The 27,502-nt window shown below is 39.3% G+C and overlaps 1 protein-coding gene across 6 annotated transcripts in view; it reads right to left on the reverse strand.

Annotated features, from left to right (window-relative positions):
• Snca (synuclein alpha) overlaps nt 1-23,414 on the reverse strand; it is a 100,933-nt gene extending 77,519 nt beyond the window's left edge. For 3 of the 6 annotated variants that reach the window (XM_087656298.1, XM_087656297.1, XM_087656300.1), the window contains exons 1-4: nt 23,240-23,414; nt 21,033-21,179; nt 10,246-10,287; nt 4,703-4,845 (exon numbers count right to left, since the gene is read on the reverse strand). In XM_087656298.1, the coding sequence (XP_087512424.1) occupies nt 4,703-4,845; nt 10,246-10,287; nt 21,033-21,153 (306 nt within the window). In that variant the 5' untranslated portion in view covers nt 21,154-21,179; nt 23,240-23,414. 6 annotated transcript variants of the gene reach the window in all.
• Nucleotides 23,415-27,502: the final 4,088 nt, after the last annotated feature.

The raw sequence follows: 27,502 nt of genomic DNA on the forward strand, positions 1-27,502 counted from the left end.
TTACACACATATAAACATGTAAACCGCACACACCATGCATACACATATATACTATATACACCAGAGACATACACAGCACACACACACATACGCACACACACACACACACACACACACACAAACACTGAATTAATTGGCTGGATAGACACTTATCAAAGAAAATATACAAATGACCAAAGGCTATACAGAAACCATTCATCATTAATCCTTAAGTAAATACAATTCAAAACCACAATGATTATATCCATTAGACTGGTCATCAAAAAGACTACTCACAGCAAGAATAACAAGGATGTAGAGAACAGGGAAGTTTGAGCACCAGATGCTAGGAATATAACTGAGTCATTACCAAGATTGTATGCAACTTCCTTAAACACTAAAATCCCAGCTACCATATTGTCTGATAATCGTATTGTTATGTATAAAGAAAGAAATCACTCACAATAGTTAAGATGTGGAAACAAACAAAAGATTAATGTGCCCCACCAGGTGATCCATCCCATCTGCAGCCACCAAGCCCATTCACTATTGCTGATGCCAAGTAGTGCTTGCTGACAGGAGCCTGATACGGGTGTCTCATCAGAGGCTCTGCCAGAGCCTTACTGATACAAATGATGATGCTTGCAGCTAACCATCAGACTGAGTACGACCCCAGTGGAGGAGTAAGAGAAAGGAGCTGAAGGGATTTGCAACTTCCTATGACTAACAATAATATCAGACCCCACCAAAGCTCCCAGGTACTAAACCACCAACCAAAGAATACACATGAAGGGACCCCTGACTCCAGCTGCATGTGTAGCAGAGGAAGGTACTGTCTGGTACCAATAGGAGAAGCCCTTCATCCTGTGAAGGCTTGATGCCCCAGTTTAGGGGAATACCAGAGTGTTGAGGTGGGAGTGGATGGGTGGGAGGGGAAGCATCCTCATAGAAAAAAAGGGAGGGGTATGGGAGAGGGGGGAATGGGGAAAAGGGGTAACATTTGAAATGTAAATATATAAAATATCCAATAAAAACTTTACAAAAAAGAGTAATTATAGTAAAAGATGTGTACAAATGCAATATTATTCAGTCCTCAAAATGTGTTTACAGATAGAGAAATAATTACATTTGCCACAGCATAGATAAACCTTGAGGACATTATATAATGCAAAATAAACCAGATACACAAATGTACATACTTTGTGATCTCTCTTCTCTGTAGAACATATTCTAAAATAACATCCAATCCATAGAAACAGGTTAGCATGGTGGCTACCAAAAGCTGGGGACTGGGAAGAAATGGCAAGATGCAGGTCATAAGTTATCAAGGATAAGGAGAGGGGAGGAAGGGAATACCCATGAAACTTAACATGTGACACAGTTCTTGCAGTTAATAATACCTGACTGTTAGCACAATAAGAGAAAAAGTCATTTAAGGCATTGATTATGTTAATTATCTTGATTACTACAAGAACTTTGGGTTGTATGAGTACTTGACATAACACTGTGCTGTTAACATGTGTTAGAAGATAAATACAATTTTCTACAATTTAATAATTGTACCTTATTAAAGTTGGGGACAAATATTACCTTAGGCACCGCAAATCAGAGATGAAATTACAAAATAATAGGACCGAGAATGAACTGTTACTGATTAGTTCCGAACAAGAAGGCACAAATATGAAGAAAGGAAGGAAAGAAGAAAGTGTGCCTGTTCCCTTATCATCGAGGAAGCAATAGGACAAATACCCTCAGAAAGCATGTTGGGTATATCCAAGGTCACTCTAGATTTCCCCAATGTTCCTGATCCTTGAGACTCCAACAACCAAAAAATAAAGTGTGGCTAATTCCTTCTATTAGACAGCTGTGTATGAGCACTACTGATCCAAACCCTCTTCTCCAAGTTTCTTACAAATGGGCCAAACGGGGTCACTGACAATCAGTTAAAAAAGTAAAGGAATACATGGACTGACCCTGGGCTCCAACCTCATAGGTAGCAATGAATAGCCTAGTAAGATCACCAGTGGAAGGGGAAGCCCTGGGTCCTGCCAAGGCTGGACCCCAATGAATATGATTGTTGGGGGAGGGCGGTAGTGGGGGGAGGATGGGGAGGGGAACACCCATAGAGAAGGGAAGGGGGAGGAGTTAGGCGGATGTTGACCTGGAAATCTGGAAAGGGAATAACATTTGAAATGTAAATAAGAAATACCCAATTTAATAAAGATAAAGAAAAAAGTAAAGGAATATGTGCTTGTTTCTTTTCATCGAGATAATTTTAACTAGAATCTGAAAGATGAAATAAAATATCTCAAATTTCATTAGAAACAAATTCAATTCTATTTAAACTCTAGATATGTATAAGCATCAAGAAATACAGCCATACTCACTGGCTTTTATGTGAGTATTCCGTGAGTGATGAGACCTATTCAGAGCTTCAGTGCTGGACTGGGCTTTATCAGCTTTCTGATAAAGTAGCAGCACTGGGAGCTCCCTCACTGCATAAGAAAGGGGCTTGGGCACATAACACAAGCTTTCATCGCTACCAAATGGCCCCTGTGCTACAAAGATCAACCATTTAAGCACATACCCGCTGGGTTTCATCCCAATTTTTTTTACTGCAATTTCTGTTTATGGCTTCATTTTTATATTAGAAAATTTTAGGAACCTACAGCTAATTCCCCTAGGAGAGATATGTGCAAATGTTTCATTTTGTAACATTGTTAGATTTCTACTTTAGAATACTAAACTAAGGAGTGGTATTTTAAAAGGTAGAAAACGAGTCCGAGTTGACAAAATGTGAACTGTTTTTAATAAACCATCTGTGACTTTTAATGTGTATTCTGAATGCAGGCAACGTGGGAAATGGAGTGAGGCATACGTCCTGGCCTGTATACATTCGGAAGCAGTAAGTTTTTCCACTAACTCTACTATTGCTCAACCCAGTCTATAGACAAAGGAAGGTGTGTCTTGCTGTCATAGCTAGGCAAGTGATACCGCAGATAGATGTGTGCAAGGGTCATCAGGTAACTCACCTGACACTCACCTCCCTTCTACAAATCCCATATTCTTCATTGTACAATCAGGAGTTGGTTTTAAATTGAGGGTCTGTTGATGGCCTTCCTTTGGTGCTTTGGTGCATGTGTGTGTTCATATATTTTTCAGACAAGTCGTTCCCTTTTTTTCATTAGATTGTCAATGAATCTACAATTCCATTCTAGACTCCTCAATATTAAATTGATGTCTCTTAAATTTTGAAATATGGTAAAGATAAACATATTATTACAATTTCAGATGGAAAATAGGCATTAATATAATTATTACCACAAGCAAGATTACTACAATAGCATATTACACTCAAACAAAGCTGACTTCATTAGTCCTGTGTTCACATTAGCAACGCACTTCTCTGAGCACTCCCTAGATTATCTGGGATTGCACTTAATTGCTCTAACAATGGAACTGTCTGTGGAAAGCACATTATGGATTTCCCAGTCCTTTATCCATGAAGTTTATCTTGCCACCTAGGATGACTGAGATAAAGAAAGAGAGACTGAGATAGTCTGCCCACAGATGAAAGTGTCTTTCTTTTGGGTTTTATGATGTCCTCTTCAGAAGCCATTTGATTACAACTTTTGAATCAGTCAATACCCAAAGGTTTTAATAGCATCTATATGATTATTAATACTCAGAAAATTGTCATTTCTCCTTCTTTCTATCCTTAATAAGCACTTAGTAAGCGCTCAATTTGTAGTTAGTAACTTGCCTAGGCACATGAAGTATCAACAAACAAAATAAATATTTACATTATGATAGTGCCTACCTTGACAAGGAAATCTAAACAACATATTCAAAATAAGTAAATTATTAATTTATTTGAAATACAATGACACTTTATCGAACAAGAAGAAATAAGAGTAGAAAGATTAGGGTTTTCATGGGTAAGAATGGTTCCAACTTTAAATAAGTCAGGCATTTCAAGGAAGGTATCATTTAACAAAGACCCAGGAGAAGAGGAACTGAGAGCAAAGTGCATGCTTTGGGGGAAGAGCACGGGGAGAAGCCCGGCCAGGGGAAGCTGGAGTCCCTCAAAAAATGTAAAAGGACATGTGACATAAAAATGCAAAACTTATCCTACTGTAAGATCATGAGGGTTGTGAAACATCTTTTCGAATACCTAGAATATGTCACTACCATCCTATATTCATCCAGAAGCAGATTTAAAATTCTGATAATGTAAGAATCACCATATGAAGCCATGGTCTGTGTTTGGTATGCACTTTAAGTAGCCCAGTTTGCAAAATCATGTTTGGTACTGAGTAGTTATGTGATATGCAAATATGTCATTTCATAAGAGATTAAGTCATTACAAAGAAATCAGATAAAAGATCTTCGTCCTGGAAATTTAGAAATTACTCATGAAAACATTTTCTATTGCCATAAAGAGGAATTCCAGACCCACCATTCCCATGAAAGCAGCCATTCTTTCTGAAATGTCACTGATTTCTTAGGGATTACTACAGTGTTCAGTTCTGTAGCTTTCCTCCAGAAACTATAACAATCGGGGTTATTGTACAGTGTGCATGACCTTTCCCAAGGAAAACAGTGCATCGAAATAAGAGCCTTTTAAAGTCAGCCCTTCCTCATATCGTATGCATGCTTTCTTAGGCATGCAAGGACCATGGTGTCCAGGGTTATCACTGTAGCATAAAACAGGCAGCCATACCTTGCCCATCTGGTCCTTCTTGACAAAACCAGTGGCAGCAGCAATGTTCCCAGCTCCCTCCACTGTCTTCTGAGCGACTGCTGTCACACCAGTCACCACTGCCCCTCCAACATTTGTCACTTGCTCTTTGGTCTTCTCAGCCACTTAAGAAAATCAAGAGTGACAACAGATTAAAAGATGGTGGTGTCACAGAGACCTGACCAATTCCACTTCCAGCAGCTGTCGACTTCTATAGGCACATGTACCATAGGTAACAGGAGTCTGAAGAAACAGGACAGCAAGGTAGAAGTGACATGTTTCAGCCAAACACTAAACATGAGTTTAGTGCACAAATTAGAAAATATTCAGAAGTTAATTATAATCCATAACAACAAGTGAACTGGATCTGGTTTGCGTTGAAGTGAGAGGACAGAAAACATTGCATCCAACAGTGTCAAGTGGTGAGTCTGAGCACCTCTGCATGGTTTCAGCTCTGGGACCTCACTTCCCAGGGTCACTTCCATTATCCCTTCTAAGTATACACTTCAAACATATCTAGTGTCAATACTTTGAAAGTCCAAAATCCAAAATGTTCCTAAATTCTTCACTTTTGAGCAGCACCAATGTGATACTAGCAGAAACTTCATAGCATGAATTTTATTACATTTTGAGAATTATTCTAAAATGGTTAAGGTTTCTATTGCTATGAAAAGACACCATGACCATAGAAATGCTCCTAAAGGAAAACACGTCATTAGGGCTGACTTACAGTTTCAGAGGCTTAGGCCATTATTGTCATGGCAGCATGCATGTAGGCAAGGTGCCGGAGAACAGAGCTGAGAGTTCTACATCTTTATCTGCAGGCTGCAGAAGTGACCGTGTGCCACACTGGGCACAGAGTGGGCACATATGCCCTCAAAGTCCACCTCCACAGTGACACACTTTCTTCACAACACATCCGCAACAAAGCGACACCTCCTAAATGATGCCACTCTCTATGGCCGAGCATTCAAACACATGAATCCTTCGGGGTCATTTAGAGCATGAAATTGCCCTCAGACAATATGTACAAGGAATTTGAAATATAAATGCATTTCACATTTAGACTTGCATTTCATTGCCAACATGGCTCACAGCGGTGCATATATTCCCAAACCTAACAGCTGAAATCTCAAACAAGTCTTTCCTTAAACCGCCTTTCATACAAAGGACCTATGGGTACATATGTGCTCTTCATAGATTTTGGAGATAACAAAGGAACATGGTAGAGAAAAAGGGTGCATCTTTTAAAAATATTTAATTTTAATTATATATATTTTCTGGCAGGGTGAAGTATGTGCACAGTTATGCAAGTACACAGGGATGCTAGGTGGTGGTGTCACATCCCCTGGGGTTGAAGTTGCAGGAGGGTGAAAATCTCCCAGCATGGGTGCTGAGGACAAAATTCTGATCCTCTGGAAGTAGCCAGTGCTCTTCAGCACTGAGCCATCTCTCCAGACAAACAAAAATATTAAGACAGAATTTCAGTCACATTAGTGATAACACAGTATCTAGAGCTTTATTAAGGTGAAAATGAAGAGATTTGCTGAGTATACTTTTATTTTCGTAAAAGGAATATGGTTGTTTAACATGTCTTTAAGCAAGTTAAATTCAGAGATGATGCTATGAGTATTTCAGGTGGGACTTATAAGCAGAGAATTACTTAGATCAAAAATTTTCCATCCCATCCTAGAAGTACGTTCTATTGCTAAGTCACTCCTTCTTTTCTAGTCCCATGTACACATTATAGAAACACGAAATAAAAGTAATGCTGTTTCCATTGACTCCATAGTACCACGCAAGAAGTGAAAGACAAAAGATTATACTTTTAAAATAATTCTACATTAACCAAATAAATAAAAGAAGCTATCTGCGCCTGAACCTCTGCACCCTATTTCCACAAACGCTGGCGTCTCCCACCTGGATGTCATGTTCGCCTTTCATTACGCTACAATTTTTTTTGCTTTTGTATAAAATTTCAGACTGTTAGGTTTTTGAGTTCATATTGTCCTCTATTCTCCTACCTAAGCAAATAACACGTGTTTTTCTTCAAGCTTTCCTGAAAAGCCTGCCAAGGTCCCTGAGGAGAGGAATCACACCACATCAGAGCTATTCACATGTTATTGTCCTATATACACTTCATGGCATCAGCCAGAAAGGCCAAGAATTCAATGTCGTGGGCAAAGAAAATCATGTTGGAAAAGACAAGTTTTATAACTGAAGTTAAGTTGGTTTGTAAAGGCATAGAGATTACCCCTTAAAACCAGACAGTGTGGGGAAGCCTAACAGTCAGGCTTATTGCAACCAGCATTTACATAAGAGACTCTGTAGCTGTCTTTCAGGTTAGACCCCTGTGAGTCTGCATATAAACTCCTTACCATACTGTAGGTTTCCAGAAGTGCACTGGGCATCCACAGTCTAATTTTAAAGGCCAGGGTCTCCCTAGAAATTTTGTTATAAACATTGCTGTAATCATGCTGAATTCTGTGTTTCAGGTTATTATGTTTTTCTTCCAAGAATATGATAAAAAAAGTTTTGCTTCAGATGAACACATTTTTCTTGTTGAAAAATCTCAAAGCAAGGCAAAGATAGGTTTTGCCTTTTTGCATAGTAATATTTTTTGCTAGCCATAATTTCACTTTATATGCATACTTCTTTATTTTAAAACATTAATATGTTGTTTTAAAGCACAGAATTTGTTTAGTAAGTATAATTCATGCATGATTCCCATCAGTGCTTTATCTTAATAACAAATAAGGAACATTTTAAATATGGCAATGATAAGAGATAAACTTTAAAAATATATAAACATCTATAGGATTATCTCTTTTTTGTTTTGTTTCATTTATTGTTCTTGTCCGTTTGTTTGGCCTTTAAGGTTTTTACCCTGTTTTGCTACTCATTGACATTGCCTTAAAAGACAAAAGGACACAAACTTATTTGTACTTTTTTGTTCAATAAATGGCATTTATTTTGTGGCTAAAGACCTTGTAATCAGAATCAGAGTATTTACATCCCAATCAATAGATATGGTAGAACTCTAATTGACTTGTTTATCCCAATGTGTCAGTTTTGCCTGCTTGATAAACAGACTTCTATCTAATCCAAAGTCTTTATCTACTGTTCGTGCAGTGGCTCGGTCCCGTATCATAATTTGCTCAAGTGTCACAGCCTGTTTCTCCCTCCATGGCCCTATGCGTTTTTGGCCACATCATGCTGGCTATATCTCAGTGGCAAACACTGAGAATGTTACCGTGATATACTGAGTGTCTCCCTATCTCTAGCTCCATGTTTGGAGTTCTTTAAAATTATGGGCAGAGTTGTCTTGTTCCTCACATAATGCAATGGCATATAAGATATTTTCTACATCTATATTGAAGGGTTATCTGGCTAAGAAAAATTGGATTTAGTAAGTAGAAAAGTTACCACCAGAGTTTCTAGGTTTGTATTCCTGCTAAAGAAGCTACTGGCATAAATCTTGGGAGAACTTCAAGAGTGGTGAATAATTGTATAGGCTGTAGGATGCTCTCCTGCTTCTTTGTGTAAACATTACTAAGAATAATAGAAACATTTACTGGACAGGTGTGATGCAGCTCTGGTATGCCTTTTATACCCAGTATAATAAACCATCTATCTTCATATTGAGGGGATTACCAGAAACATTTATCCCTGTAATTGAACTTTAGGGTTTATATTAAATAATACTACTCAATAAATTAAGCAATTTATTTATATGCAATGGGGAGAAATAGTACTTACTACGCCCTCCTTTCACGATGCATTTATTCATAGCCAGACTAACTGTGACAGTATATTTCATAGTGTATATTACTGTCAGGGTTCTTAACTGGTGGAATTGTAATGCACATTGCCTACAACTACACATGGTATCCTGGTTGCTTAACAGTGTCTTTCATAGTGTTTTATAACACTAGATTCATTTGACACAGTTAGATATTGAAAGGAAGTTTCAGTAGCAAATGTTTCAAGACCCCTGAGTTATATTATATTATGTGTCTTTATTTACTGTGGATTATTTCAAATTCTTTAACAAACTAAATGGATACAGCATGTAAAAATTGTCAGCATTATAAAATTATGGAAATGCAGGCTTGCTGAAGATTATTTTCTAGCAAATATTTGTAAAATGTTGCCTATTGCATAAACTTGCTACACCCCTCTTCCCTTTCTTGCTCCTTCAGTTTCACCCCCTGTTTCGCACACAGCATAAAACTTATGCTTTATATTCTGTTATTCAGGGAATATTAAACATTTCCAAGCTTGTCAATAGAGAATGCTGCATGATCAACATACTCTGAACCCCACCAATTGCTTCTCCTCAACACCATTGCTCTAGACATGTCTCTACCTGTCTAATCTCTCTATCCTACTACAGTCACGCTTAAGTTTCAGCCTCCAGAAACCAATGAGCCTGCTTACTCTCTCGCTATCTGAACTTTTTTGTGGGACAACAACTGAAAGAAGGGCTTCAGTGTTGCTTTTGCATCTGTATTCTTTATCAGTGTGCTAAAAGAGATGAGCTGTTTTCTTCCATGGCTGGCAAATATTTCTCAGGAAAGGGCCACTGGAAGACACAGGTTGCCTCTGTGTGATGCTGTATAATCCAATGTTATATTACATGGTATAATGGCCAAGGTTTCCTGATCGATCATATTGCATTCCTAACAGGTCTCTTCCCATTGAAGTAAGTCTGATGCATGCCAAATGCACATTAGGGGGTTGGCTAATACCAAATTATGGCAAATTGTTTATATTTTTTCTCTTTTGCTTTTCTCATCTTATTACTCTACTGTTTCTCTTCCTCCCCATAGTCACTTCATTCTCTTTGTCATTTTTGATCTTATTTTATCCTGTTAGTTTAGTCTTTATTATTTCAGTCTTACTGAAATTGTTTTTTAAATTATGCTAAGTGAACATAAGTACAATAAAAATACATAGTTATTTTAAATAACACACTACTAAATATATTTTCTAAAATGGAGCCTTAGTTGCGGAGGAAATGTTCTAATCAGTATAGTTTATGGTGCAAATACTACATACTACAGAAATGTTTGCACTAAATATTTAAAGAAAGAATAGCATCAGCACATTTTATTTATTTAGCCCACTATCCAAATACCAAACCATTACAATTAAATACCATTAACAAATTTAAAGCTATCATTCTCAGCCATTAGAAAATTTGGCTATAAGTTATTAATTCATATTTGTCTATTAAAATACTTCATAAACAGTAAACTTTAAAGGAAGCCAGTGTGGAAGATATGTTGGTGATGCCTGTAATATGGCTAGGTAGAAGGCTGAAGCAAAAGCCATTCTGCTTATGGAGCAAAACTCAGTCTCCCCATACTAAAAGAAAACAATAGATTCATAAAAATAAATTGACCAAGGTTCCTCTGAAGACAATGGCTTTTACAACTGTATCTTCAACTGTATATGTCAAGTGCAGTTAGCCTAGAAGGCATTAGGGATATCACCCCTGGATAAAAGACAACAGAGCTTACCTGTTGTCACTCCATGAACGACTCCCTCCTTAGTTTTGGAACCTAAAAAAAGAATTGAATGCATAAATATTAAACTGTCCTTGGATTTCTAACAGTCAGTTAAAAATTCTCAATATTCAGAAGTTTATGTACAAAGATAACCTCAGAAGACAAACAGCCACCATTTGCACTCAGAAATCACTTAAGTGGGAGACCTGTTCACTACCCCAGAGGAAAGTCAGCACAGGCATGTCCATGTTGAGTTCAGGAGGGAAAAATGCAGAGATTTTAGTGGGTAGCCAGCTGAGTTAATCAGCAGTATGATGGACTTGTGCTGTTCCAGGAGGGGTGATCATAGACACCAACTGGGCACTGTGTAGCTCAAAAAGCTATAAGCTACAATGGTTCATGTCATAAAGATCTGACAAATGCTTGAGACAATAGAGATGTGTAATTTGACCACACAATGCAAGCACGGATGGGAACATCATGAGAAGCATCACTGATAAGTAAAAGTTTTGTGCCTTTATGTATCAGATAAATGTAAACTTAATTTCTCTTCTAAATGAAGATTTTGCACAATATATAATAACCTTTTTTGATGCTTTATATATATTGATTTACAGATAGAAGGAAAGGGGAGATAACATGGGCATAGTAAGGTTCTCTGTGCAGACTTGAGAATGCTGTGAAAGTACAGCAGAGCAGAGACTGCACAACCCACAAACAAACAAACGAAAGGAAAGAAGGTGTCATGTCTGCCCAACCTCTGGTACAGATTCACCTCATCTCATCTCTGAGGCAGCCATTCAATACCCATTTCATGCATAAGGAAATTTAAATCATAATTCAGTGATTGGCCTCATGTTGTTGTGGGCACTTTCAAACTAGTTCTGTATGTAAGATAAGATAATTCTATCTATGCCATGGACCATTAATAAACAAATAAATAACTATTGCACATATTATCAAAGGTAAGTTAGTTAACCGTTTTAATAATAATCCTCTAATGCTGAAAATTTCAGTATAATAAATACACTTAGATTTAATTTTTGCATGTTTAAGGTTCATTTGAAAAGCACCTGTTTTGATTTATACCAGAGTCTCTTCTTCTGTCATCCATATGTTGAGTATCTGGCTGATTCCATAACACTCTATGGTTTAATGGTCAAATATGCACAGGTATGCAGTAAATCATTTTGTATGCTGACTCTGGTGATTGCTCAGAAGTGGCATGGCTGGAAATTCTATTTTTAACTTTGTGAGAATTCCCCACATACAGAGTTTCATAACTGAGTTTTACTTGGTAATAAAGAAGAATGAAAGATATGTGTGGGGAAGCAGACAGATCATCATGTTAAGTGAAATGACCCAACTCACAAAGATAAACATGGCATTATTTTTTTCTCCCAGACATGCAATATAAAAAAATACAAAAGCAATAGTGCTCTACTAAAGATGCAGAGAGGAAGAGCAATGGAAAGAGAGAATAATGGAGGGGAACCTTGAGGAAAATACATACACAAATTGGGGAAAATCGTGTTGTACATACTTACATAAAAATGTCCTTATGGAATGGTACCATGAACAATGAGTATTCACAACAAAAATAAAACATCAAGAACAACAAAGAAATATAAAAAGGATCATCTCTACAAATAATAGCAAGATGGCTATAAGTCTGTATACTCAATGCATATGTGGGAAGATCATTGTGAGCATGTGCAGCCAGCAGAACGGGCTTGGAGCAAGAGTGAGGCTGAGACATGATTGGAAGCCTGAAAATCTCATCCTAAGACAGGATGAGTTAGGATCACTCTCTCCCTCATTTCTAAGGACAATCGCATTGTTACAGCCAGATTACAGATTCATCTTCCTCTTTCCCAGTAAATAATTCTTGGAATGCCTCTTTATGTAAATGAAGCATCCCCAGCATCTCAGTTCTAGCCAATAATGTACGCCCACCCTAGAAACCCCTACTACAGTGCAAGCTGTTCTGTCTCACTGAAGCTCACACCAGAAGTCAATCTGTTGTACTTAAGGTAGTCTGAAGCCTGACCCTCCTCTGCTCCACTCAGCCTCTTAGGCCAGTTGCCAATGACCTCCAAGAGAGAGGAAACCCACAGATCATAATGAGACCTCTCATTTTGTGCAATTAATATTGACAATTTTATATACACATAAAAAACCTTTTAAATATCTACATGTATACATAATATACATATATATGCAATATATATATACACATACATATAAGTAATACACATTTAAGTGAAAGTTATCCTATAGGGATGAAGATATACTTCTTATTAGAGCAATGTTTTCTGATGTTTAAGGACCTAAATTTGAGCCTCAATATTACCAAGAAAACAAAGAAAAAAGGACTAAAGAGAAGGAGAGAAGAACATTAACTAAAATAATCATATGTAGATACAGAAGAATGTAGAAGATAAAAAGACACGATGGCATATAAATTGAAAAAGATTTAGATCAAGATATGGGGGAAAATTATTAATCTTGATTTTTAAAATGCACTATTTAAGAAAAAAGGCTTGCTAAGTGTACAGGAAATAGGTTGAAAAAATTGAAAAAAAAAACCATATCATATACATAACTTCCTAGAAGCCAAGTACTCAGTAATAAAGTACAGATACCAACATTTGTAATAAACATTCCCTCTACATAATTAATTTACAAAACCAAAGTCTTCTGTTTTGTGATAAACAATGTGACCCAACTCACATTCTTACACTTTCCAGTTTAGAAGTTCATTATCTAGGGAACCAAATGTGGAAACTCAAGCATGGCAAGAACTCGGAGGCAGACACTGATGAAGAGGCCTTGGGGGAGAATGCTGCTTACTGGCTTGCTCTCCATGGCTTGCTCAGCCTGCTTTCTTACAACACTCAAAAACACCTGATTAGGGGTGGTGCAATCACAATGGGCTGGATGCTCCTCCATCAGTTGTCAATCAAAAAATATATTCACTAATATTAATGCAGGTAAATCTAATATAGACAATTCCTCAAGTGACATATCCTCTTCCCATGTATCTCTACTTCTTATCAATTTGACAAACACTGAGAGGTAATTTCTTTTTCTTTTTTCTTTTTTTTTCTCTTTTTCTCTTTTTTTTTCTTTTTTTCAGAGCTGGGGACCGAACCCAGGGCCTTGCACTTGCTAGGCAAGCGCTCTACCACTGAGCTAAATCCCCAACCCTGAGAGGTAACTTCTAATTGCAAAATTGTTTAAAATTCAGAGGTACATTTCTACACGCTGAATAATATGATCAATAAGATGATGTAAGTACGTATGCAAAATTGTGTTAAAGTATTTAGTAAATGTTTTTGAACATATATAAACACAGCCTTAAGTGAAATTTTTGTCTATCATATTTAAAATGATATTTTAGAAAGGAGTCAATTAAAAAAAACAAGCATATAGAGGAATGTTCAGTTTGTAAATGAAGAATGTCCCCACCTCAGTACAGCATCCAGATTTAACTCTCTACTTCACTAAAGGACAACCAAATCTGCATCACGATCTTGGCAAAAGAATAAAAGTAAGTAGTTGACACAAAGCCCTGAGTGCTGTTTAATGCATGATATAGACATGGTGCAAGCTCTAGTTCTTACCCACACAAATGCTTCTGAAGGAGAAGCTGAAGCCAAAAGCAAAAGAAAGGTCAGTGAACTAGAAGCAGCGCAATGAGAAAGGCAAACGTGTTAACAGGAATGGACATGTTCTAGTGTTTTGCATGTGTGCTGTCTGGGTGCATTTCACAGACACCACTCATTTTGCAAGGGACTCTAGAGCTGTGAGAAGGACAAGCTGTGCTGTGTGGTGTGCATAATCTAACAATGACTGGGGAAACTGTATAAGCAGGGAAAAGTTTCATGGCTATTAGTCAAATTATTAAACATTCTGTGCCTTTTTTGAGTATTTTTGGAAATGATAATACAGCTAACATTTATCTTATATTTTATAGATTAAATTTTTTATTATTTTGCAAAAAAATATAGTAAGTAGTTTCAGCAATGCTTGCCTTCTTTTCATTGTGTATGCCTTACAGGGTGGGTATCTTTCTCATGTCCTAAAAACTTGCGTCTTTTAAGAGTCCCAGTGGTGTAGGGAGGGGAAAGCAGCAGGAATAATGGAGAGCTTGAATATTGATCTAAAAGCAGGAGACCAAGAGTACAATGGGAATGATGGATAGCTCTTGAACCTGCAGAGTCTCCCCCTGTGACATACCTCCTCTAAGGAGGCCACACTGAATACTCCTTCCCAAACTACCACTAGCTGGACCCAGACTCACGGGACTCTGGGTGGCATTCTTATTCATACAACTCTTCATGCTGTGATCTGACTCTGATGGCTCTTTTAGCACGGAGTTGAGAAGGCATTACTTTACCAATGCTACATCTGATAGAGGGCTAATATCTAAAATACACAAAGAACTCAAAAAGGTAGACTCCAGAGAGCCAAACAGTCCCATTAAAAATAGGGTACAGAGCTAAACAAAGATTTCTCAGCTGAGGAATATCAAATGGCAGAGAAGTACCTAAAGAAATGTTCGACATCCTCAGTCATCAGGGAAATGCACATCAAAACAACCCTGATATCCCACCTCACACCAGTGAGAATGGCCAAGATCAAAAACTCAGGTGACAACAGATGCTGTCAAGGAAGTGGAGAAAGAGGAACACTACTCCACTGTTGGTGGGATTGCAAGCTGGTACAAGCACTCTGGAAATCAGTCTGGAGATTCCTCAGAAAATTGGACATTGAACTACCTGAAAACTCAGCATATACCCAAAAGATGCTCCAGCATACAACAAAGACACATGCTCCACTATGTTCATAGCAGCTTTATTTATAATAGCTAGAAGCTGGAAAGAACCCAAAAGCCCTTCAACAGAGGAATGGATACAGAAAATTGTGGTACATCTACACAATGGAGTACTACTCAGTTATAGGTATCAAAAACAATGGTTTCATGAAATTCATAGGCAAATAGATTGAACTAGAAAATAATCATCCTGAGTGAGGTAACCCAATTACAGAAAAACATACATGGTACGCACGCACTGGTAAGTGAATATTAGCCCAAAAGCTCAAATACAATCCACAGACCACATGAAGCTCAAGAAGAAGTGAGGATCAAAATGCTGATGTTTCAGTCCTTATTAAAAGGAAGAACAAAAATATTCATAGGAGGGGATATGGAGGCAAAGTTTGGAGTAGAGACTGAAGGAACAGCCATTCAGAGCCTGCCCCACACGTGGCCCATATATATACAGCCACCAAAACTAAATAAGATTGATGAAGCTAAAAAAAAATGCATACTGACAGGAACCAGATATAGCTGTTTCCTGAGAGGCACAGTCAGAGCATGTCAAATACATAGGCATTCCCAATAACTCATTTGCTCTCAGCAAACCATTGAATTGAGAACAGGACCCCAGTTGGAGTTATTAGAGAAAGGATTGAAAGAGTTGAAGGGGCTTCCAACTCTATAAGAACAACAATGCCAACCAACCAGAGCTCCCAGGGACTAAACCACTACCCAGAAACTATACATGAACTGACGCATGGCTCCAACTTCATATGTTACAGAGGATGGCTTTGTTGGGCACCAATGGAAGGAGAAATCCTTGATTGTGCCAAGGCTAGACCCCACCCCCAATGTAGGGGAATGTCGGGGGGCGGGAAGCAGCGGGTGGGGAGGGGACCACCCTTATAGAAGAAGGAGGCATGGAATAGGGAGCCTATGTCAGGGAAACCGGGAAAGGGAATAACATTTGAAATGTAAATTTAAAAATCCAGTTAAAAAAAAGAGAAAAACAATCAAACAAAACAGATTGATGCTTCAACAATGGGGAGAGACAGACAGAGAGAGAGACAGAGAGAGAGAGAGAGAGAGAGAGAGAGAGAGAGAGAGAGAGAGAGAGCGCATTACTTTCTCTGAAACAATGGCTTCGAGTATGTCAAGATCCTCAGTGTACGCGTATACATTTACCTCCGGTCCTTTAACTGCATACATACTATCTAGGACTGCACTACCACATCTGCTACCTCTACTTTGCTTCAAGTTGACAAATACTAACCAGCATATGAGGTAACTGCTAATTCCAAAATTATTAAATACATAATTTACATTTTTGCAATCTGAATAGTCAGCTGTTTCTTCTGTAAAGCAATTGCTCCCAGAAAATTTCACTTGATCGCCTTGATGTGATTTCACCTCAGTTTTCTCTTTCTTAGCGGCATGTCTGTAAACTGTTACATGGATTTATCATCAGGGTACAAGAGACAACACACCCACAGGTGTTGCTCTATGTACGAATCATGTAACAGATGGAAAGTGGCAACTCATGGACAAATTCTGAAAGCAGTTTAATTTAGTCACCAATTATAATTTCATTATTTTATTTTGAGGGGAAGAGCTATCAGTAATGTCTGTACCTTGAATAATTACTATTAATTTATGCATTGCAATATCAGATGATTAAGTTGTGTTGTTTGAGACAGATGCCATTAAAGTCATAACTGGAAATGGTGAGGGCCAGGGCACCCTGAACAAGTTATAGTAGAACAACTTGCTTGAGAGAATTATTCTCATCTGTATTTTATCTTCACTCTCAACAGTCTTTAAGACCATGACAAATGGAAAGAAATGCTCACTGAATGGTCTCTTGTCTGTCTTCTTTGTCTCAGCAGTACCATATAATTTGTCATTTGGTAAAAACCACGAAATGTCTCTTTAATTAAAGACAAATGAAAGTCTTGAAAGCCCTATATCTCAAACCATACCTCACCATACCTTGTCTTAATTATGAGTTATGTTCTAAATAATTTATCTTCAGTTTATAGGAGAGCACTAAGTGATAAGATGTAGCAAAAAGAAGTAGGTGTCAAGAAGCAAATAAGAAGTAAGATATGAAAGCTGGTGGACAATATAATAATGACTTCTCTGAGCCCAGAGGGTGCCTTGCCCTCCACCCTGCCTTGTTTTTGTGGGGTATCACAAGGGTGCAGACTGGAGAGGGTTGTAAGAACTGAATTATATCATTGGTTTTTATGTTGACTGCCTAACCACATATAGTAAGTTTCACATATCAGACTTAAGAAATGTGACTAGAAAATATGATCCTGAATGAGGTAACCCAGTCACAAAAGAACACACATAGTATGCACTCTCTAATAAGTGGATATTAGACCAAAAGTTTAGAATACCCAAGATATAATTCACAGACCACATGAAGCTCAAGAAGAAGAAAGACCAAAGTGTGGATGCTTCAGTCCTTCTTAGAAGGGGAAACAAAATACTCACAGGAAGAAATATGGTGACAAAGTATGGAACAGAGACTCAAGAAAAGGCCATCCAGAGACTGCCCTACCTGGTGATCCTTCCCACATACAGCCACCAAACCCAGACACTGTTGTGGATGCCAAAAAGTGCATGCTGACAGGAGCCTGATATAGCTGTCTCCTGAGAGACTCTGCCAGAGCCTGACAGATACAAAGGTGAATGCTCGCAGCCAACCACTGAACTGAGAATGGAGTCCCCAGTGGAAGAGTTAGAGAATAGACTGGAGGAGTTGAAGGGATTTGCAACTCTATAGGAAGAACAGCAATACCAACCAACCAGAACCCCACAGGGCTCACAGGATCTAAACCACCATCCCGAGAGAACACAGGGATGGACCTATGGCTCCATGCTCATATGGAGCAGAGGATGGCCTTGTTGGGCATCAATGGGAGGAGAAGTACTTGGTCCTCTGAAGGGTTGATGCCCCAGTGTAAGGAAATTCCAGGGCTGGGAGGTGGGTGGGTAGAAGGAACACCTTCATAGAAGCCGGGGTAGGGAAGAGGGGATAGGGGTTTTCTGGAGGGGAAACTGAGAAAAGATATAACATTTGAAATGCAAATTAAGAAAATATCCAATTAAAAAAAAGAGTTAGATATGTGACCATGGTGCTCACCAAGCAGTGAAACAGAATTTGAAGGTGATTTTCTTCAACTTAATACTGTAAAACTAACATGAGGTGAAAAAAACTTTTTGACTTTAAATTCAATTTATAATGATACACCACACCATTGAGACTTTTGATTATAAAGCTAGAATATGTTAATTGAGATTTCTGTGCAAATATCACAAAGACAATCAGCACACTGATTACTATGGCAGTTCTTCAACTCCTTGGAAGGCAGTTGTCCAACACATGCTGTGTTATTAGAGACGTGACTTTTGCCAAGCTTTCATAAGTGCTGAAATTTAAAAATTTTTTCAATTACTTCTAACCTTTTATTTTTAATCTTTTGTTTTTCCGGTACAGGGATAGAACCCGGTGCTGCACGCTGGCAGACAAGCACTGTGCCACAGGAGCTATGGTCAAAGCCCAGATTATTTCTAATCCTTCCAGTTAGTTATTAATAATAGTTTCATATCTTGGGTGAAAAATTAGAAATCATGTGGGCTGAATACCTGTTAAATCGAACAGCTTCTCTGACAAGAGTCAAGGTTCCTATGAAAGTGCACTCAGTTACTACCTTAACGACCTAACATTAGTAACTGCAAAGCGATTGCGTTTTTATGAACTGCATGTGTGAAAAGGGGGAGGAGACTCAAAGACACTAAGTTGCTTCCTGGAGATGCTAATGGTAGAAGTCACGTGGCTTGAATTAAATTTCTGTCTGTGGCACGTTAAGTCCAGAGTCTACATGTCTTTCACTTTTCTACACCCTCTGGGTCAATCCTGACTGAAGCGGGGTCACACTGGCTTTTGCCTATGGTTGCTCTCAAACTTTGACAGTATAGCTGATTATTTAGACAATAATCAATGTAGTCAACAGTACAGCTGATTATCTAAGATTTTTCTAACATGTGCTTGAACATTAACAGAAGTTGACAAATATCTGAACTCTGATTCTTATCTTCACATACTACTCTTCATGCATGTGTTCAGGTTTTAATTAGACCCCAGAACATAATCAGTAGTGGATTAACTATACATGTGCTAAATATTATAACAGACATTGGTAATTTTAATATCCTCAGACATATTAAAAATCACACTTTCAATATAATGGCCTCACACATAACAACGAAATTAATCTTTGAAAAACTAATCATTTTATTTGCCCAAACTCACAATTAACAATAAAAACAAATCAGTGTTCTACTTGGCAAAATCCATTTATGATCCAGAAAGAGTAATATATTAAATTAATATTCAATATCTTCTAAATTTGCTTAAAATTAGTGATCTACAGAGAAGATGTGCTTTTTAAGTGACTGAACTAAAAAAATTAGTCACGAGCTTGTAATTGCAAAATGTAAGAGAATTGAGGGTCCCCAAAATCTACAAATTACTGCTTTTATATTTTAAATTCTATCTAAAACATTATTCTTCAGATTCATTTTTAAAAGAATACTCTAAAATTAGCTCAATGACATCTTTCTCTTACAATATTCATTTCCAGACTTTCTGAAAGGTTGTTTTAAGTAGAAAAAGAGAGAATTTACTCAATGTGAAATTATTCTATGAAGAATGGGACAAGGTGATCTGCTAGAAACACCAATGAGAAAGATACATTCATGAAAATGTCTGCAAATGTCAATTCCACACTGATCTTCTGGAGGGTCAGGATGACTTCCCTCAGTTGGTACTCTGGGTAGCATCTCTGTCACTTTTGTCACCTGTCCTGCACCTTTTCAGTCTGAATGTTTATCCTAGGTCTTCTACCAAGGTAGATGTACTCCTAAGAAGGTGGAAACACGTGCTCAAAAAAGGAAAGAGAGGTCAATGAACCCTGCAACTGTGCTCCCACGTGCACGGGGCCTCTGCTGCACATGAGGGTGTATGCATGTGTGTCTGTTCCTCCCATCCTAGTATTGGAAGGGATTTGTAAAGTTAGAGCCAATCTAACACAGAGAAAAGATAAAGGAAGTGTTGGCCTCTCTTTCAAGGTATACTGTCAGGCAAAATGGCACTATCAACCTCTTACTGTTCCCCGTATGCATGATCTCGGACAGGTGAACTGCACAAATCTTTTTGGGGTTCCTTGAGCTCCTGCATCCACACCAACGAAGTGATCCCTAAAGGGAGACATGCTGAGGCAGACTTGCTTTCCTTTTCTTTTGGGGGCCAAAGTATTTGTATTTTCACTACATGCAAAATCATGCAAAAGTCTTGTTTTAAACATTGTAATTCGCTAAACTTAATATTAACTATAGTGATGATGAAAGAAATCAAAGTCTCAGAGTACTTGCAGCTTGTTTTTTTTAAGTTGTTTGTTTGCTTTTGTTGTTTGGTTTTGTTGTTGTTGTTGTTGTTGCTGTTTGTTTGTTCTTGTTGCTGTTGTTGTTGTTGTGGAGTCTCACATAGCCCAGACTGACATCAAACACACTGGTAGCTGACAGATGATCACCAACTCCTGATCTTTGGGCCTGCACTTCCCAAACCCTGGCATCACAGATATGTGCCACCAAGCTTGCTGCCATAAATGTCTTTGATTCATAAGCACATTCTTGGTTGTTTTTCATGGGTTGACAATTTTAAAAATTCAGTGTAATCATGCACAAGATTGTAGAAAAACAAATAAAAACCCTACATAAATGACAAAATTAATTATTCTAAGGAAAGAAAGCACTGTTCCTGTTTGTTTCTGAGAGTTAATGTGCAGGTTGGCGTTCTCTCACCTCCCCATAGCTGTCACTCTGTCAGCTGAGAAGCTGTGATGCGCACGAATCAGACAGCACACAGCAGTCACCCTGATTCATTAGTCACAGTGTCACTACCTACCTACATAGAGGACGCCCTCTTTTGTCTTCCCAGCTGCCTCTGCCACACCCTGCTTGGTTTTCTCAGCAGCAGCCACAACTCCCTCCTTGGCCTTTGAAAGTCCTTTCATGAACACATCCATGGCTACAGATGTATCTTTGCTCCACACTAGAGAATACAGAATACATTTTGAATTAGAAATTTTGGGGTAAAAGAAAGCAAGGTTTAAAACAGCTAGAGAAAGAAATGAAATTGAGGCGAAAGAAATCACCAAAAAATCAGTATATGCCTCCCACCCCTCCTGCCTCATCCTGGTGTGCGATTTTTTTTTTTTTTTTTGAGGACTGGGCACAGTGTTGATTGATTGTGAGCAGTTCACTCAACACTAGTAAAAAGTCATGCCACTTAAGAATGTGATGGATCCAGATGGATCACTTGGCTGTTCTCACACATTTCAGGAGTTACTGAAGAGGAGACGGACTTCCTCTACCCCATCAAGTTCCCAGGGCCCAAAGGAGACATTCGAAGTAAAAAGACTATCTGGAAAAAGAACTGAAGGGTGAGGGAGCAGAGGTGGAATAGGGGCAAGAGGGAAAAAAGACGTAGAGAGGAGTCGTCAATCTTTGGAAAAGGAAGGGAGGGGAACTGTTTAATCCAGAAGTAGGGAACTGGAGACCAACTGCCTTCAGCCCAGTCTTTCTAACCTAGCAAGACCTTCCACCCACCACTAGCTAGTTGCTGGCTATCTGCCCAGAGCAGGCGCTGGCTGTCCATGCACTTGAGCATTATCACTTGAGCACCACCCAACCATGAAGCTCTATCCTCAGCTGGAATCCTCTAGAAGACCCTGCACCCTGTGCTCATTAACCCCTTATCACCTGTTGCCTACTGTCCTCTGCACTTCTATTAATCACTGGCCAAATGCACCCTTCTTCCGCTATAGAAGGAAGATGAAATGCCCTGGGGCTGGAGTATAAAAGTTGGATGCTCAAATTCCACCCAATGCCCAGCACTCAGCTTCCAGCATCCAGCATCCAACATGAAACACCCTAGCGTTTCCGCTTGAAAAAAGCAGATGCCACAGGCAACCTGGCCTTTCCCTCGGGCTTTGAGAGGATGGCAGGGCACGTCTCCAACGGAAGGAAAACCGAGTGATGTACTTTCCAGTCACTGGCTCTGTCCCCACGGCCAAGGTAGCCATAGTCTGTCTCCTCTAGGCGTCCAGGTTGTTAGCTAGGGCTCTCCAAGATCCCCAGAGCTACTGCATCTACAGGTACTTACCGGCTCTCTAGGCTTCCGCAGAACTCTGATTCCTCCTGTTTTCCCCAATCTAATTTCAATGCAAGAGGGGTGAAAGGCTCTGGGCTGAGGGGCAAGGGCAGGGGGAGCACCTGCTGGTCTCCTGCCGTCTGCTGCCGGGCGCTCTGGCTCCCTGGCTCCTTCACGTCGCCCCCGCAGCTGATTTGTCAGCTCCTCTCCCCGCCCCTAGCCTGCCTCGTGCCTTCGCTCGTTTTCCTAGGGAGGGGACGGGATGGCGGTGCGTGAGGGCTGTGGGTACCGGGAGCACGCTCCCCAGGAGGAGGGAAGAGAGGGTAGCCTGAGTTTCACCTCGAGTTCAGGGGGCCTTCGGTTTTATCGTGGCTGAACTTGAGCTGGCCTCTTTCCTATCTCATCCCCTTCTTCCCTGCCTCAGCCTGTTCTCGGTTCCTCTAGGCGACCCCCCTCCTCCGGACGAGCCGGGACGCGGACACCAGAGGACTGAACCGCCTGAAATGATCTGTGTGCGGAGCCAGGCGAGGGGAGGGAGCACACACCCTTCGGGTTGCTTTTGTTCATACAGCCTGAGAATTCCATTTGTTTTAACCCCGAAGGAGTCTAAAAAGGTTCTTCTGGGTGTGAAGGGGAGCCGACTAAGGAAGAGTTACAGGTCGAGGAGGCAGGGGGAGGCTCAGCAAATCCTCTTTCCCACTCCACTATCACCATTTTCGTTTCCACCAATCAGCGGCTGCCAGACGCTGATTTTTTTTTTCCCCCATCTGTGGAGCAAGGAATAAATAAACCCCAACCGTCGAAAACCAGCTGCCTAAAGGCTTTTTTGCACTTGAAAAAGTGGCTTACTATTGAGAACCCTGTTACAGGATTGGAAGGTAGCTCCTGTGGGATTCACCCTCTGGGACCATCGCAGGCAGTTTCTTCCTACTTAATGGCAGACTTTGCACACCTCTTACCTTTCCGACTTCTGGCTGCATGGAGCTCCAGCTAACAGACCTTTCTTCCAAGCCCAGCAGACAGGCAGATGGATGCACAGGCTTCGAGACAATTTCTGTGCTACTTAACACATTTTCATTTCTTTCTGAGATGAGCAGAATATCGCTGTTTGATAGCTGAGTAGATTTGAGTGCCAAGCTCCTCCCCCAGCCTTGCTTTTCTTGTATTCTGGACTTGTACTGGGCACTGTAAGCTAAACCAAGCTTTTACTGTATTTAAAAAAAAAGTAGAAGGGAAAATGTTTTCTCTGACCTTTGCAGTCAGTTGATTTCTGAATCCTGAAAAGTAAATAAATAAACAAATAAAAAGTTGAAATCTTAAAAAGCATTTTGAAATAAGGGGCAAGCAATTGTTTTTGACATGCTGTATGGGAAGGAGGTAGATAAAACCACAAATGCAAAGTAGAAATAATGTGGCAGAAATTCATTGCTTAAGCACTGCCTTCCATTCTTGCTGTTCCTTTTAAAAATCAACCTTTCTACACAGTAGTGGCACATACCATGTTTACTTGAAATTAGAGGAAGAAAGTGGCACACCTGCAAGTAGACAGGGTCGGTTCCTGGGCTCCAGTGTCCCCAACCTGGTAAGTTCGGACACCTGTCCTGAACAAGCCAGGTAAATAATGAAATACTGGAAACGGGAGTAATTCAGTGTGGCCACATTGAGAAGAGGAACAGAGAGGTTCAGGACCCCGAAGTTCATCTTGTTTAAGTAGAGGTCAGGAGCTGTGTGGGACTGAGTAGTACTGGTCAAAGTGTGCTCCCAGCCACCATCACTGTCTGCGCTTGAGTCTCTTCTGCAAGGTGGTCTAGGTATCTGATCTCTGATATTTCTTCCTGGGAGACATGCTCACCCTACAGCTGGCACAGGGCTTCAGCCTTTTGCTTCCCCCAGCAAATACCTGGAGGATTTCCAATTTTTGAGGGTCTATTTGTCAATAGTCTGAAGCCATGAAAGGATACAAGTGTCTCATTAGAATAATTTTTTCCCCAGGCCTGTTTTGGTTGCACCCGGGAGTTGATTCTCTGGCTCTAATAACTTGACCAAGTTATGTTCTATTTATCCAGGTTTATTGTTTTTCTTTTATAGGGAGAAAGTGAATTGTGATGCTGCCTCTCCTCTGAAATTTTAGTATATAAAACATCTAAACATATGTACAGTTGTGAGAGTAAGATTCTTACATAAATATCACCCGCTTCTGCAGCTTTTCAAAGAGACCATTCTGTGTTGTCAGCAGGGCTACTCTGTCACTACCAGCTCCTCTCCTTCCAGGCCTTTAAGCTTCTCATAGTTTTCCATCTGGGAACATTCTAGCGCACATTCAAAAATATAAGAATGACTGAAATACTCACGATGACATCAAATGATATTCTAGATTGAAACGTAGCTTATAGAGTGAACTGCTCCAGTTTTAAGTGTCTCCAGCTCTTGAAGAAGTCCATGTGATAGTATAGCATTTTGAAGAGAGACCATTTCAATAGCTAGAAGGTCCATTGCATGTGAAACTAAGCAGTACTGGTTAAGGTGTGGTTCCTGACACAAGAACTGTCTGGATCCCATTATTTTCAGTCACACTGTCCGGCCAGTTGTCTGACCTGGGTGAAATCTCAAAAGACAAAAGATAAATGGAAATTTTTCATCCTTTTGAACTATCCTTATAGTTCTATTTGAATCTGTTCATATTCATGGAACATATTGCCTTTGCTTACAACAGTCAGTGTAATGCGTTGGTTCACCTATGTGATTTCACACATCAGTAGTTTATTACTTTCTTTTCTTTTTATATTACTGCCAATAATACATTTTCACGGTGACCTAGAGAATTCAGTTAGCTGGGGAGTCTACAGGGACAACTACTTAATGTAATTCCTGACATGACATATTTATAAGTCACAGGGATCTCCTCTTAAGCCTTGTGCTTCCAGTTAAAAGAGAAATAAAATGAAAGATACTTCAGGGCCCAACAGCCAATCAACAAGGGACTTACTGGGATAGTTGTGCTTCCTACATTGGAGCATAGCTTCATATCTGTGTTCTGTGCTTTATGTCTAGCAAAGAACAGAGCTGCTGTACTGTTTAATCATCACAAGGGGATAAATTTAGTTTTGTGTCACTTTTATAGACGGGGAAGCTGGAGCTCTTAGGGTGCATTAATCCAGTAGGCTTTTCCAGAGGCACAATCCTCTATCACTGTAAACCACTCTGGGAAGTCTCCCAGATCAGGGATGGAAAGCAAAAAGGTAGGACCCAGCTGTGTCACAAATAGCCCTCAAATGTGAATATGATCATAGAAAATCAGGGGCTAAAGTCCTCATGAAGACGCATATCAGTTATATTTGGAGTATCTGTATCAGCATTCTTTGGTGTTGCTAGACTCTATACACACGCACGCACACACGCACGGGCACGTGTACACAGACAGAAAAGACTACAATAAAGTTGTAAAATAATCTTCTCCATTTTATTATTGTAGTTCTGTTTTATTCTATCCACACTTCAAAGCACTGAGCACAAAATGCAGCTGTTTTAACTGTGCTGATGGTTTTTTAAATCCACCTGTAGATCCTTGTATCTGCATTTGTAATGGAGCTACAGCCCTGTATAAGGAAGAGAGGAACTGGGCATGCCTGCTGTTTTCTCCTTTCTGTTCCACACCCCCATGGGTAGCAAAGCCTTGCTCTGAAAATAACTTTAAAACTTAAAGTCAGTAACTGGCCTGTAGTGTAGGGAAGCGTAACTTAATGAGGCATGTGGGTGATGTGTTCATTTCTTACCAGGTGCTCTTCCATGAATGAAACCTAATATTTTACCATGCAAATAGCATTGACTTAACCGGGCTTAATCACATAATTATTCTGTAGATTAATGTTCTAGGCAAATATATACTTAACCTGGACTCCCTTTGATTTCCCATGAAACAAGTGAGTTTTGAGGTTTGTCCTGCAGTTAGCAGTGCGCTATTACAAAGAAAGCAGAGTAAAATGTCATGGGGAGAAGGGAGCTGATGGCAGAGAAGTGATTAAAAGGATGAAAAGCATTGATTTAATGTGTGTGAGTGACTACAGAAACAACATGTTTATCCTTGGGCTGCGCCTCTTAATACCTGTCTGTCCCTTGTTCATCTTCTATAATTACATAAGGCATGTGCTTCGGAGATCTGCATATATGTGTCTTAAAATCTTATATGGGAGGTGCGGGAGAAAAGCTCAGTATGTGGCTTTAAGATGATATATCATGTTTCATTTCCAAAGATTCATAAAATTGAGACACAACAATAATGTTACTCTGAATTTAAAAAGAAAAAGAAATGAATGTAGAGGGAATGTAGTATCTGAAGAAAATATGTAATTTGACCCCATATGCAATTTATAATGTTTCTATTATTTCACAGGCAGCAGAAGGTAATAAACAACAGTGAAGAACACGTGTAAATTTTGACCATAGGAAAATAGCATGGCATACATGAATAATTCAGTTGGATATCATTCTAAACATCACAACTATTGCTAAGGCCTTATGAACATGAAGATGTACATGATTTCAAGATTAAAGATTACAAAACCAAATAGAAAATGCATTTGATATTTTGGAATCTAAGAAATTTATTTACTTCAGAATTTAGAAAAGATCATATTGATGAAGCCAAAAAATGCACTCAACTCAGGAAAGCAGGATGTAATTCTGAGAGAGGATGCCCACATGTAATTCAGATGCCAGATGGACCTGTGTGCTGCTAAGAGCTAGCAGTGGGTTAGTGCTAGCATCTCACCTCTCTAATCTCCTCTGTAAAATAGACCAGGTATTTTTATTTGTCTTTTGTAAAGCCAGTATAAATAAGAGGATTCTTAGAAATAATTCAATTGAGTGAAATCTTTAAAATAACTGCATTTTTTGTTTAATTTAGTATATATGTTTATGTGGCGGTATGTAAACATGATTCCAGTGCCCAAGGAGCCTAGAGATAAAAGATCTCCCAGAGCACAAGATATAGGCTGTTTGAACCTCTTGATGTTGGTGCTGGGAACCGAACTCAGATCTTCTCAAGAGCAATTTGAGCTCTTGATTACTAAACCATCTCTTTAGTACCATGAGCAGAGATCTATATTTAAACCACTGTTTGGAGTGAGCTAGGAAGCACTTCTTGCAATTGGTCATTTTGAGCTGTTTGCAGCCCTGTGGCATTTCTTAGTCCATTAACAAGACTGAGATGTTTGTTACTGACA

This window comes from Rattus norvegicus, chromosome 4 (genome assembly GCF_021556685.1).
Source record: "Rattus norvegicus strain SHRSP/BbbUtx chromosome 4, alternate assembly SHRSP_T2T, whole genome shotgun sequence".
In the NCBI taxonomy this organism is placed as follows: Eukaryota; Metazoa; Chordata; class Mammalia; order Rodentia; family Muridae; genus Rattus; species Rattus norvegicus.